The sequence below is a fragment of the Saccoglossus kowalevskii genome, chromosome 18 (assembly GCF_978046115.1).
Source record: "Saccoglossus kowalevskii chromosome 18, keSacKowa6.1, whole genome shotgun sequence".
Classification (NCBI taxonomy): domain Eukaryota; kingdom Metazoa; phylum Hemichordata; class Enteropneusta; family Harrimaniidae; genus Saccoglossus; species Saccoglossus kowalevskii.
In genome coordinates, this window is record NC_140658.1 from 13,901,009 (window position 1) to 13,916,002 (window position 14,994).

Below are 14,994 nucleotides of genomic sequence, written 5' to 3' on the forward strand. Positions count from 1 at the left end.
TGAAGGTTGAGAATACTGGTTTTTACAATGTACCGGTACATGATTATTTGGTGGATGTCAAAAGTTACAATCATCAAAATGTAAATTCATAGGATTGTGTATGAACCTTTTCACCACCAGAATGATTGTGATTGTGACAACCAGTCTGCCAACTTATAGAATTTAACTTGTTTGAATTTTGAGTTGAAATAAAAAAAATCAAGTTAAGTCTGCATGATGACTGCTGAGGAGCGAGTGAGAGATATTCAAGAAACTAAAATTAAATCTGTGTGGCTGTTGAGAGCTTCTGACAGCACAAACTTACTGATGTGGCACCAGATTTCTTATGTTTTTACACTTATTTTGTTTTGAAAATGTGAATTTAATTTTACCAAATTACAAATTCCATCAAGATTACCATATCATTGTCAGATTTTCTGATTTCTGACACCGATGGCAGTAGAGAAATCACCACCGATAGAATACGTTCATTGTGATATGATTTGTTGTTTTCAGCACGTAACAAAGCTTTACAGGTGGAAATGTTGTCAATGAAACAAAAAGAAGCCAAACTATCATCAGATTTACAAAAACATCAAGAGAATATTCTGGTATTAGAAAAGGTAAGATAAGTTTTCTTGTATTTCATGTCATGTCATTACCAGTTATGAGCCTCTATGGGCTGTCACACTTGTTTCTGTTTTGCGTGCATATGTATGCACAGTGACTGGTTAGCAAGAACCGATTATTGGCACCAGAAGATAAAATAAAGGTGTTTGTTGTTTCTGTTATTAAATATTCATGTGTGACTCCATAAAAAACTTATGGGCAATGTTATCACAATAGACTGTGAGCCAGTGTTGATTGAATCAAATATTCATTCGCCGACATTCATGGAATTACCGTGGGGCAAGATTCATTCAGGAGTCAATGCAGATGCTTATGTTCAACCATTATTCCAAATGTAGAGGCAAAACTCACTATCTGTACAGTTAACACTTCACTGCTGAATCAGAAGTAGCTATTCTCGGGGGGTGGACATCCGGGCATTTTCACCGCATGGCAACCATCACGGTGAAAACAAAGGCCAAAAATTCTCACAAAACGGTACTTTGGGATGGTTGTTGAGACTGTCCTGAACAGTGTAACAAGATTACCCCCGTGTGTGTAACGCATATAAATTTGGTTGTTTGGGAGTACTTCAAAGTTGAGTTCCTGTTGTTTTCTCGAATATTCACCGGCTTTTCGTTCGGCGTTCCACAGCAGCGCGGACAGTGCCCACAGAAATACGTGGTACAGTGGTGTGCATCTTGGCAACGTGGAACGTCTTGTGACGTAGCTCCGGCCCCGAGGATAGTGAGGTACAGTATCCAGTACTGTCCCTTTCACCAATATATAAAAACATAACGGTGATGAAAGGAATATATAAAATGTCTGACTATTGTTATTTTTTTGTTTTAGGCTAAAGCTAATACAGAGTTTGAGTTGAAGTCTTTTCAGCATCGCTACGATCAAGCAGTCTTAGAGCACAAAGCACAGTTAGCCAGTATCAGCGCTGAGCGGCGGCGATTTGACAGAACGAAAGAGGAGCATAATCTAGAACTAGTAGCAGGTAAGTTTTACCCATGATGCATTTGTTATGTGATGGTCGTTTCGCAAAGGCTTATCACCTGTTTTGTAGTAACATGATTCAACTCTTATATGGCTTTTAGTAGTGATTTTTGTTGAATGGAAAAGCTGGCTGAACACCTGAAATTGTCACTGAAATCCAAATAGAGGACTCATTTTTGCAAATGAGAAATTTATTTCCAAATAGAATATAACTTTTGCAAATAAGGAGCTAAGAAAATAATGTTGATTGTATATATATATGCTAATGAGACAATATTTCACACTACCAATCAGATATGAAATTAAAATTGACCGAAGAAACCATGGCTAGACAGCAAGCGGAGAGTAAATGGGCAGAGGATGCAAGACAGAGATCGATATTACAGGTGGAACTAAGGCAAGCGGAACAACAGTTACAGAGGGTGGATGAACAAAGGAAAACTAGCGAAGAAAAGGTACGATCCATACATTGCATTTGTGGAGAATGTTTGTTGGATGTCACTGAGGCATATATGTGTGTCTTTTTTTCTTGTTTACTAATTATTCAAATCTTTATTTCACTGTACCTCATTCACTGCATGGCATACATAAATTTAAAGGGTGGCAGTCGTCGTGCAGCATCCTGTTCGCTATGGGACTCATAGCGACGTATACAACGCATGTAAAAAACATTGTTTATTTACATGAAATTCGAACACCCGCTGCGCAACGTCCACCATGCTTTAAAAAAGTTTCAACGTTAACGCATACCATGTAGAACCAGCGAATGCAATTTTAAATTTAAATGATAATAAATATACAAATTCGAGTTGAACTGTTATCGCATGTTGTGGACTGCAAATCTTTTATCAATACTGTGAGTGTCTGCAACTATTTTTTGAATACAAAACAATATTGTCAGGAGTGAGCTAACTCGTGTACTGGTGTTCTACTACTATTCTGAAGGGAAATAAACTTAATACCTAACACATTTTTTAAAATTTCAGGTGAAGCAGTTGACTTTACAGCTGGAACAAGAGGCGCAGAGAAGGACTTTAATAACTAATGACTACAAGAGTGTATCACAAGAAGTTGCCAAACTTAGGTTATCTGAGAAACAGTACAAGAAGGAACAAACTGAATTGAAAGAGTTACTGAAGAGCCAAGATGAAAAAGTCGAGAAAATCAAACAGTAAGTTATAATAATAAGTTTTTCAACATTTTAACCTTTCCATCGCTAGTTCTCTCTTTTCATCACATATTCACAAAACAGTCCTGTCTGCACTTTCTTTCAGAAGATTGGGACAAAAATAGCCAATTTTTCTGAGTAAAAACTGAGAACTGACTCATCCTCTGAAACAGAAAACAAAACTTGTGGCGCACTTTACCGAATGCAAAATTGCACCTGTCAAAAAATGCCGCAAGAAAGTTTTGTACGAGAATGCAATCCAAATGGTGTATTTTGCTATGCAAGCAAAATTTGGGTGAAATTTATTTAAAAAACACACTCACTTGCATTTTATGTTTGGGAAAATTATCTAAACAACTTTCTACCTGATGTTTTCTTCATTTACATGTATGTATAGCTATCTTTCTCCTAAACTGTGAGCTCGAGCTGTAAAAACTACCCAGCGACACCACAGTTTTGATGTTGTCACATGGCAGTTCTGATTTATTGTACAACATCAAGATATAGCGTATATGCTATGCTTTCAGTATTCACATTTTAGTGATGCCTGCACTAATAACACATTTTATTAAAAATAAAAAATAAATCGATAGTTACAGCTATTGTCGCTTTATGTATTAAAACAAATCTTGTAAAGGACTCCATCACCATTATGATGTAAGTTTATTAATTCTTTCCTTTTTTTCAGTAATTTGGCTTTGAATGAACTTCAGATGAAAGAGCTACAGGATCAGTTTGAGGCTGAGCAGTATTTCTCAGTGAGTACTTTTTTACCAGTGATTGAATGTACGGCTTTGCATTGATGTAGAAGGTTTTATAATGACAGATGTATTAAAGATATTTTTATTAGAGCTAAGTCACATTATGTGCTCCAAATTTTGGTCTTGGTCTTGAGTGGCCCAACTTCAGTCAAGCTGGGCACGCTCAGAAAGAGGATTTGATTTTGAAAATGAATTTTGAAATATTGTTTTGAGATACTTACTTGAATTTGAATTTGACCCTTATAAAATAACATAACAATGTATTAAGCCCTGAAATACCCATAAGGTATTTTCCCATTTGACTAACCGATACAAGATGCTTTGACATCACTATGACCTTTGTTTGTTTAGTTTTTAGCTCCGCTGTCGACTTTGTCGAGCGGAGCTTATCATATGAGTGATTGGTCGTCTTCGTTCGTGTCAATGTTTTACTTTTTCAAAGCCTGAATGCTTTGATATTTAGTGTATATGTACCCTGGGTAGACCTCTCTTAGATTTGTTCATTTCATGATGATATCTTCAATTCTCTAATTTTGATGAATATTTTTGTCATTTTTGGTAAAAAGTGATATTTTTGACTTCTTGTTAAAAACCACAAGTCTGATTTTTTGGATATCACATATATAGGTACTACAGGTAAACGTCTCTCAGATTTGTTCATTTCGTGATGATACAACAGTATGAATAACAGCGGAGCTATCTCAGCCGAGAGGCTGCTTGTTATGTTTGATTTCATGGATAACGTGGAATCTCACAGTGAATGAAAAATGGTCTAGTTTCACATTTCGATATAATTTATGAAAGAATTACACTTACTGACTGCAGTGCATTATGGGTTGGATAATGTTTTTTTGTAATTCAGAAGTTTATCCAACATTTTTACAAAAACTGTTTTTTTTTTGTTTCTTTACCTCTATAGACATTATATAAAACACAAGTTCGCGAACTCAAAGAGGAAGTCGATGAAAGAGCGAATCAGACGCAAGATGTACAAGATACTGTGAACAAGCTTCAAAATGCAAGGTTTGTGTTTTGTTTCCTCCAGTACAGCTTCATTTCATATGTGAATATTAATCTGTTCTGAATATTAATCTTGCTCTGAATATTAATCTGTTCTGAATATTAATCTGTTCTGAATATTAATCTTGCTCTGAATATTAATCTGTTCTGAATATTAATCTGTTCTGAATATTAATCTGTTCTGAATATTAATCTGTTCTGAATATTAATCTGTTCTGAATATTAATCTTGCTCTGTTCCTGATGGCTATAAAACCATGTCCAAAATTAAGCGTATTTTGTTGTTGTGCATGAAACGTTGTGACACGAAACAAGAACTGTTGTTGGCTTCATTCGTGGTAGGACACCCGTTGGTATCGGCAGTATTTAAATCACTCAATATTCAATACTGTACAAGAAATAGTCACAGGGTTGGTTCTAGGATTGATATTGCAGTGATATTTACTATGTTTTAAATTTACTGGTTTGTGAAGAAAACATTAAATTCTGTTGTTGAAATTAAAATTTAGCATACAGACGAAGCCAGCTAATGATTATGCTCTATAACTACTTTGATTTATTTTGAGTAATTCAATTTCAGTCACTTGCATACTTGATTGCTTTTGTTACCTTGCCAATATCATAGACGAGTGGAAAAGTGCTGTGCTCATAGTCACTATTGTCTTCTCTTGCACAAACTATTACTTGTGGTTACAATTAACAGTTTTTATTTTACAAACTTTTTTATTAAATTGCGATATTGGTATATCATCCAAGTTCGTTTTTGATGTTTTGTTGTAAGCATATTTTTTTTTTTAAGATATTGATGAAATTTCACTTAAAATTGTGTTGTTTTTCATCTGTTTACAGGGATTCTCTGATGGCGCAACTGGAACTGACTCTAACCAAAGCCGATTCAGAGCAACTCGCGAGGTCCATTGCCGAAGGACAGTATGCTGATCTGGAGAAAGAAAAGACGATGTTAGAAATGGAAATGGAGCAGATGAGACTGACTCATAAATCAGAGATGAATGAGAAAAACAATATTATCACTATGGTAAGCAGACTTGCAATTCTGGTTTGCCTTATGTTATACTTTCTGTGCTTTTCTAAAAAACCTCCATGTTTGTCACTTGCCATTGCCTGTATGGCTGTATTAAATTAGGTCTGTGTCTTCCATTATACATGTTTTAAACCTAGCAAATTTCTGAATTGCTTATAAAAAATTCAAGTGAAATTTGCATGGCTTTTACTCCCTAGTTCAACAAAGTTCTTGCTTGGAAAAACACAAATGTTTGCACTCCTTAGCTTACCTTATCTTGACTTTGCATGATAATTCTTGAGTCTGCACTCCCTAGCTTACCAGTTGTTTATCTCTGCTTCATGTAATCCATGGGCTGCCCTCTTTAGCCTATAAACCACTGAGGTAAATATCTTTGCTTTCCTCTTCAAAATCTTAGTGATGACTGGCATCCAAGCTAAGGTGTATTTATCCTACTGCTTTTACTCCCTAGCTTGCTGTTGTATACAATGTACCAAATTTGCAATAGAAATGTGTACCACCTATAAACTCAGCCATAATTATCATCAGTCTGTTGAATTACTGGATCACTATTTTTTTTGCTGCCAAAATTTATGGGAAATATTTTTATGTATTATAATTTCATTTTCAATTCCGGATATAATGCATGGGCCAAAATTAAAATTTAAAATTAAAATACCGTATTTATCCGGGTATAAGCCCAAGGTCCTGAACATGGAAAATTGCCAAAAAGAAGGGGTGAGCGTTTGCCAGGAGATCCCCAGCAAAAAAAACGAAAATTCGCGAAAATTGACAACACGCAGATCGAACTGCGGCAGGGAATAGAACGGCAAATGAAAACATGCAACGGAAATAAATGAACAATATGCAACACTAGAAGTAAAACAAAAATAATGTATTGTTTATCATGTGACAAATAAACCAGAAATAATAAAAATCGACAGTGAGGAATCATTTGAATTAGTATTTTCCCGCCGACAAACACGCCCAATAGGCGTGAACTCAAAATGAATTAAAATGTCAGGGGTTAAACTGCGTAAAATGATTTCATTTTCAATTCCGGATATAATGCATGGGCCAAAATTAAAATTTAAAATTAAAATACCGTATTTATCCGGGTATAAGCCCAAGGTCCTGAACATGGAAAATTGCCAAAAAGAAGGGGTGAGCGTTTGCCAGGAGATCCCCAGCAAAAAAAACGAAAATTCGCGAAAATTGACAACACGCAGATCGAACTGCGGCAGGGAATAGAACGGCAAATGAAAACATGCAACGGAAATAAATGAACAATATGCAACACTAGAAGTAAAACAAAAATAATGTATTGTTTATCATGTGACAAATAAACCAGAAATAATAAAAATCGACAGTGAGGAATCATTTGAATTAGTATTTTCCCGCCGACAAACACGCCCAATAGGCGTGAACTCAAAATGAATTAAAATGTCAGGGGTTAAACTGCGTAAAATGATTTCCGGTCTTGACAAATTACGAATCAACCGTCATACAAGATCAATAATAATTTACAAATTTACGCAGTAAAAATTATAAAAATTCGTAGCTGTTTGAAAAAAGTTCTCAGATCTTTATTTGTACGTTCATTGCCATCTTCGTCAAACTCAAAACCCTCAAATGTCGAAGTCAGCGTCACTGTAGCCGTCGAACAAAATCCCTACAACTTATTCCTGGAGTTCGTCGATATCGTCCCACACAATTTTGACTTAGCACTTTTAATCCACGGATTTCACAGTCTGTCAGCTTGGCACATTTCATTCATGATAATCATAATAAATAGACAAGAAAAATGGGGTCGATCTGCTGCGATGGCACAAGATGCTTTTGTTTACAGTCTAGCAATCATCTTTGACCTTTATGCATCTGCTTTATTGATTGGCTAAGAATGACATCACTACTAGTATTTCATCATAAAGGTCAAATCGTGTCATTGCTTTCTTATCAGACTCGACGCTTATTAATCACGGTGAAAGTTATCATTCAGCAAGTTTCGGCGGTTGGAATGTCTCACTATATGGATATCGCGGTGGACTTGAAATAGGAAGTTTTTTTTTTATCTAACGACAGAAGAATAGTTTTTATGACAGAAATGCAATAGCGGTGATAAAAGATGGTAAAAAAGTTGGCAGTCTTCGGCGTGGCATTGCAAAATTGCTGGCCCCAGTTATGGATTCGCAAGCTGCTACAAAATATTTATAAAGCCAAAATAACGTGATTTCAACCATTCTCCCAGGTTGCAACATTGTTTTCATTGTCGACGATGTTAAAGCCGAATGAGTGCGACATTCGGGCTTGCTTAGCGGCTCTCCTTATACGATTTGCTTGAATCGTTTCTAAGGAAGCACAATCCAAACGGCCGGCCCATTTTAGGGCCACGACATATTTCAAAAAGAGAACTACCGTCTCTGCTTTAATATTTATTCTTATAGACTTGCTGACTGTTATGATTCTGAAAAAAATCAGCGGTGAATGAGCTGCCCTGAAGGCAGAAAGCTGTCACAGCTATTTTGCGTTCACTCCTTGTTTTACGCAATTAACAATGTTCATAAGTATCACGACAGACTTCAAGAAAGTCAACTGTTAATACAACAACAGGTGAATGAGCTGCCCTGAAGGCAGAAAGCTGTCACAGCTATTTTGCGTTCACTCCTTGTTTTACGCAATTAACAATTTTCATAAGTATCACGACTGAATGAGCTGCCCTGAAGGCAGAAAGCTGTCACAGCTATTTTGCGTTCACTCCTTGTTTTACGCAATTAACAATTTTCATAAGTATCACGACAGACTTCAAGAAAGTCAACTGTTAATACAACAACAGTCAAAGAATTGAAAATAGTTTTTTTTTTGTTTTGTGTAGAAAAAGACCCCCTGGGCGTGTGCTCGGATATGACCTCAACTTCTTTATTGTGTCAAAAGTGGGGGGTGGGCGTTTGTCCAGGCATGGGCTCTTACCCGGATAAGTACGGTACATGGTTGTCCAGTGGAAAACTGGTTGTTCACAAGAAAATGTTTGAATGAAGTAATTCATATAAAATATAAATTACGTGTCTGCTACATGTACATGTGTCTACAAATAAATAGCAGTGTTTAAAACTGAAGTTTTTCCAGTGAAATGATATTACTGAAAAAGTAGACTTTCAACATTCAAAAAAATAACTGAGTGGATCTTGTACTCATGCACGGCAGCTAAACATGGCTGTATGACATCATTATCATTATCATATTAGATCATCCCTTGGCCTTATCTCATTGTGAACCAAATCAATGGATTGTGTGTGAACAAAAAAAAAATGAAAATCAAACTGATTCAACTTAAAAGAAAAGAAAAGCTTTAAAAAAAAATTTTTTCATTGTAATTTATAAAAAATTTTACATCCTAACTTCATCTCTCTCTGCCATAACTCAAGCTTGCATTTTTATTTTTATTTTCTTCTTACCACTAACATTCTTATCACCATCTCCACCTCATAAAAGTTGGAACAAGAAAAAAATCAAGTAAGTCTTCACTCTTTTGTTATCTTCCTTCCTTTCATTCTTTTTTCTCTCATTCTGCTTTGTGAGGGCGCTCCCACCTTCTATTGGCTATTCTAACACTGGGGACGCTTTCATTATCATGATCAGTGTTTCTAACACTGAGGGCGCTCCTGCAAGTAATTGGCTATTATAACACAGAGGACGCTTTAATTATACTGGTCACTGAGGGCATTGGGCACTCACTCTTTCTTGATCGGTGTTTTATTATTTTATTCAGCTAGCATCTTTTCTCCTATTCGTTTAACTTTGACTTGCAGGAAATATTTTTGAAGATGGTCGTTGCATCGTTCTATTTCTTGTCTGTATCTGACTGAGGAGCAGTTTTCAGTTGCTGAATGAGTTTTACCCCACTGCTTCATTAACCACTCGCTGTTCTACAACTATGTAACATTCCAATCCCTACATACCACTGCTCTAGGTATGACAGTGGTTTTGAAGACCATGTGATTATAGGAGAATTCCCTAACCATACTATGGTTAACATGTATATAGTGTTTGCATAAATCTACTATTGAGATATTATTAGAATCCTGGCTAGGTGTGCGTTGAATAATTCTAGGCATTGGTTGTGGCATATAGGGTGAAACGCCACATGTTATGGGAGCTGGGGTCAATGCCCTATTTATTGTCTGCAATAACACCAGTTTGAGTTTTGTTTTGTTTTTTCTACAGTTGGAGGAAAGAAAGCATCATTTGTCGGATACAATGGATAACTTGGTTAGCGAGAAGAATGAACTGAACAAAAAACTCAAAGAAGCAATGGAAGGTAAGCTTTGAATCATTAAAAACCAGTTTGTTAGTGTTGATTGGTTGTGGACGTAGCTAACGCATTTCTGATACGGAAATTTCTTTATATTCTCTGTGCTATTCACAACTGGTGGCAGAGTATCATTTAAAGGGGAACTGCTCAATCCCATGGATTGCACCAAAGAATCATGGGACACTATTGTTTATGTTGTTTACAATGTTAATCTATCTTTTGTTATTCATTGTTAATTTAATCCAGAAAGTAAATTTGTTGTGAGATTAGGCTTAACTGGAAGTGTTCCTTTAACGATATGGGGATATCACATAGTCAGTGTTTCCTTGGAAACCATCTTTTTTATTTGATATGTCATTTGATGTACACTTTTGTTCAGCAAAATATAACTGATTTGCAGTGCTATTCACAATACAGGAATTAGATTGTGGAATTCAACGACCTCATACAGTTGGGTTCGTGGATTTGGTTAAGCAGCCCCTTGTTCTTACCATCTTTCGTAAATTTTTATGGTCTGTTATATCAAAATTCTGGAATAAATTCAACTTCATATTTTCGCGACGTGGAACCTTGTTACTCAATGTGATGAAATTCGTTTTCAACAGTGATCTATTTTTAACCACATTTAACTATTTGTTTGGATTGTTGTGTCTAACCTGGTATGTTTGAATTATTTGACAGCGTGGCACATCACGGTCGCACAACACAGCTAGAATTGATTATAAAAGAATTTTCTTTTTATCACAGACAATAATTCTTTGAAAAATGAAACTGAAACAATTGAATTAATTAAGAAAGATCATGAAAAAACGTTACAACAGGAAAAGACTTTGAAAATTCAGGTTTGTATATAAGCATATATATATGACACTTGTTTGCTCTTGCAAATGTATTCTGCCATCTTGGATTTTGTTACATGTACTCTCTGGCTTATAGAGGGCGTACTTGCAAAAAATATGCAGCCATCTTGGATTTTCTTACGTGCACACTTTGGCTTATAGAGGGCGCCCCTGCAAAAATATGCAGCCATCTTGGATTTTGTTACTTGTACACTTTGGCTTATAGAGGGCGCCCCTGCAAAAATATGCAGCCATCTTGGATTTTGTTACGTGTACACTTTGGCTTATAGAGGGCGCCCCTGCAAAAATATGCAGCCATCTTGGATTTTATTACGTGTACACTTTGGCTTATAGAGGGCGCCCCTGCAAAAATATGCAGCCATCTTGGATTTTGTTACGTGCACACTTTGGCTTATAGAGGGCGCCCCTGCAAAAATATGCAGCCATCTTGGATTTTGTTACTTGTACACTTTGGCTTATAGAGGGCGCCCCTGCAAAAATATGCAGCCATCTTGGATTTTGTTACGTGTACACTTTGGCTTATAGAGGGCGCCCCTGCAAAAATATGCAGCTATCTTGGATTTTATTACGTGTACACTTTGGCTTATAGAGGGCGCCCCTGCAAAAATATGCAGCCATCTTGGATTTTGTTACGTGTACACTTTGGCTTATAGAGTGCGCGCCTGCAAAAATATGCAGCCATCTTGGATTTTGTTACGTGTACACTTTGACTTATAGAGGACACACCTACAAAAAATATGCAGCCATCTTGGATTGTGTTACATGTACACTTTGGCTTATAGAAGGCACAAACAAGAAAGCAAAATCTTGAGATATGAATAAATAACTTCACCATGGAAACCAGTGTAGAAATCATCAAAAATAATCCAAGACCCCAACCACTTAATTTCCCTATTTTGATGTTTTGAGCAAATTCACTGGGTTTTTAGTTCACAAACTTGGCAGGAAAACAATTATTTTTATTGTTCACGTGGATTTAATTTAGCAAATTCACTTATCAGCGAAAATAGCAAAATTAAAAGCCAACGAATAATTAATGGCTTCACAGTACATGTATCATATGTTGAAATTCTGACCTACCTTATCATGTTTTATTTTATTTTGTTCTAAAATGGATTTCAAATGTCAGGAAACACAAACTAATCTGTATCATTCTGTGCCAGGCAATCAATAAACTCGCTGAGGTTATGAACCGGAAGGACCTTTCTGGTAAGAAAAACAAGATCAGCCAATCTGAATTCAAAAAGATTGAGAAACAGAATAAGAAAATTCAACAAGAACTGAAACAGGAGAGAGCGAAGTACAGTGAGATGGCCTTGAAGTATCAGCGGGAATTGTCAGAGTTGCAAAATGTAAGTTTGTATTTATAATAAATTAAGTATTAATCCTTTGGGTTTCATTGTCAACTTTTGGCGCCATGTACAAAATAATTTTCTATAGTCTGCTCCTCTCTCATCTAAAATACTGATAAAAATTGACAAAATTTCGATTAAAAACTACAATGTAATAGCAATTATCTGAAACTGTCTGTACGATTCAAAATGATGATGAAATTTAGTGAAAATTTTACAAAATTTAAAAATATTTGCATTAAATTTTGGGAGAGGAAATAATATCTGGCACTCAAATAGTTAAAGTAGATTAGGTGAAACCTGCCGAAACAAAACCCTCTCTCATTATGTGGTCATGTTTACTGTGATATTTGGTTTACAGAAGTGTATGTTCAGTTGACCCATAGATCTGTTTGATTTTTAGTCCCCGTTCGGACGTAGTCCGAAAACGGAGACTTATGTTTTGCCCTGTGTGCGTCCGTGCGTGCATCTGTGATCACCTGTATCTCGAACATGCATGGACCGATTAAGTTCAAACTTCACTCATACATCACACATTATATGGGACATATGCACATGCATTTTTTTCATGATCCGATTAACGATAGCCGAATAGCGGCCATTTTAAGGCCGAAAATGCATCAAAATCGCACATTTTCACCATTCCGGACCCGGATCTCAGTTATGCATGGACAGATTTTGTTCAAATTTGGTACATACATTAAACATAATAGGACCTTGATGCACGTCATTTTTTTTTTTTGGATCGGGTTTGAAATGGCCGACTGGCGGCCATTTTGTTTTAAAGAATTCAGTTCTGGATCCGTATCTGAGACATGCCTGGATTGATCGAGTTCAAACTTCACACACACAAGGTACATCATGTCACAAATATGTATGTGCATTTGTTTCATGATCTCATTAACGATAACCAAATGGCGGCCGCTTTAAGGCCGAAAATGCATTGAAATCGGTCATTTTCACCATTCCGGACCCGGATCTCAGTTATGCATAGACGGATTTTGTTCAAATTTGGTACATACATTAAACATAATAGGACCTTGATGCACGTCATTTTTTTTTGGATCTAGTTTGAAATGGCCGACTGGCGGCCAATTTGTTTTAAAGAATTCAGTTCTGGATCCGTATCCGAGACATGTCTGGATTGATCAAGTTCAAACTTCACACACACATGGTACATCATGTCAGAAATAGATATGTGCATTTGTTTCATGATCCGCTTAACAATAGCTGAATTGATTGATATTACATTACCCAGGCATATCAAGAAGAGTACCAGAAGAAAATGCAACTGCAGATGGAGCTTGATAGTAAAGACAGTGAAATAGAACAGATTTCTTTTAAATTACAAGCCCTGAATAGCGACACTGCCAGCATTAATAGTGGTATGGACTTGGACTCTGAAGAAGGCATCACAGGTAAATACTTTACAAACTAATAATATGTATGCATCTGAATATCAAATTATCTTATTACTGTAAAATACTTTATTTTAGCTTGAATTAAATTTCACTGAAAAGGTTTTTGGGTGTTTTTTATGGAATGTATTTTCACTGATTTTTGATGAGTTGAATGTTAAATATAGGAAAAAAGGTATATTCACTGGATTTTATTTTCACTGAATTACACCTTCAGCGAAAATAGCGAAAATAAATTCCAAGCGGAAATAAAGTATTCTACAGTATATAAGTACACAGTCTTCAATTCCTTTAATAAATAAACTCATAAAATCTTAAATTCCATATCAGTATGTGCGATAATGTACTGAACTACCGTAACCTTCCACCACTTTCTTGCCCAAATTTTAAAGTTTTAATCTCCAATATTTTTAGAAATGAATCCTAATTTTAGGGCCAACAGACAAAATTTGAGTAAATTTTCAGTTTTTGCTCAAAAAATTTGGCTATTTTTGTCCCAATCTTTTGAAGGAAAGTGCAGACTATAAACAGGACTATTTTGTGAATTTGTGATGAAAAGAAGGAGCTGGTGGTGAAACAGGGTTAAGAGGTTTCAATATTAGTTATTGTAGGCTATTGTAAACAAGTTTGTAGTGTTTTGAATTTTTTGCATTTTATTTATTTTGTCAAAATGCTAATGTGATGAAATTATTTAAATTATTTTCCATTGTCATGTACAGATTCTTCACGAGTTGAAGGCTGGTTGGCGTTACCAAATCGTCAGAATATTAAACGTTATGGTTGGAAGAAACAGTACGTGGTTGTTAGTAGTCGCAAAATTTTATTTTATAATGACGAAGGGGAAAAACAAGCATCAAATCCAGAAATGGTGTTAGACATTGAGTAAGTATGATGTACAACGTCTGTCTTGTTATCGTTGGTATCATTGTGATAGGGTGAGATTATGACATGCCTTTGCTGTTGGGGGGTCAATGTTCCTCTATAAGCCTTGCGCTCATGACATTTCTTTAGTGAAGAGTCCATACTTGTCAGTGAAATTAAACACTCTTGAAAAGAATTGATTTCAACTTCATACATTTTGTATTCAAATATACCTTATTCATGGTGTAATACATCTGATTTATTGTGTAATATGCCTTATGTATGAATTTGTGTATTAAAAACGAAAAAATGATATGCCTCACAATGTTCTGTTAAGTCTATTGCCACTGACAACGCCATCGAAATCTGCTTCCTTTGCAGTAAACTATACCATGTAAGGTCAGTAACCCAGGGTGATGTCATACGTGCAGATGCTAAAGACATTCCACGTATCTTTCAATTATTGTACGCCGGGGAAGGAGAAAGCAAAAAGGAACGAGACAACGCCCAAGACTTGCCGCCTATATTGGTAAGATCTGCAGTAAAGCATTCTCCAAACATTTCCTCATCTGAATTTTCAGAGTTGAACTCCATTACAAGACAGGCAGTCATGAGTTAAAGGTTGTCTGTTTAGT

The 14,994-nt window shown here is 35.9% G+C and overlaps 1 protein-coding gene across 3 annotated transcripts in view; it reads left to right on the top strand.

Annotated features, from left to right (window-relative positions):
- The window catches only part of LOC100371856 (rho-associated protein kinase 2-like), a 67,922-nt gene that overhangs the window by 45,315 nt on the left and 7,613 nt on the right, over positions 1–14,994 (top strand). For 2 of the 3 annotated variants that reach the window (XM_085492891.1, XM_085492893.1), the window contains exons 18-31: positions 496–602; positions 1,441–1,591; positions 1,885–2,045; positions 2,577–2,761; positions 3,447–3,516; positions 4,439–4,542; positions 5,388–5,574; positions 9,049–9,069; positions 9,781–9,874; positions 10,616–10,710; positions 11,892–12,080; positions 13,339–13,498; positions 14,218–14,380; positions 14,741–14,888. In XM_085492891.1, the coding sequence (XP_085349017.1) occupies positions 496–602; positions 1,441–1,591; positions 1,885–2,045; positions 2,577–2,761; positions 3,447–3,516; positions 4,439–4,542; positions 5,388–5,574; positions 9,049–9,069; positions 9,781–9,874; positions 10,616–10,710; positions 11,892–12,080; positions 13,339–13,498; positions 14,218–14,380; positions 14,741–14,888 (1,835 nt within the window). The remainder of the gene's footprint in view (positions 1–495; positions 603–1,440; positions 1,592–1,884; positions 2,046–2,576; positions 2,762–3,446; positions 3,517–4,438; positions 4,543–5,387; positions 5,575–9,048; positions 9,070–9,780; positions 9,875–10,615; positions 10,711–11,891; positions 12,081–13,338; positions 13,499–14,217; positions 14,381–14,740; positions 14,889–14,994) is intronic. The other variant, XM_085492892.1, reaches the window with a different exon arrangement.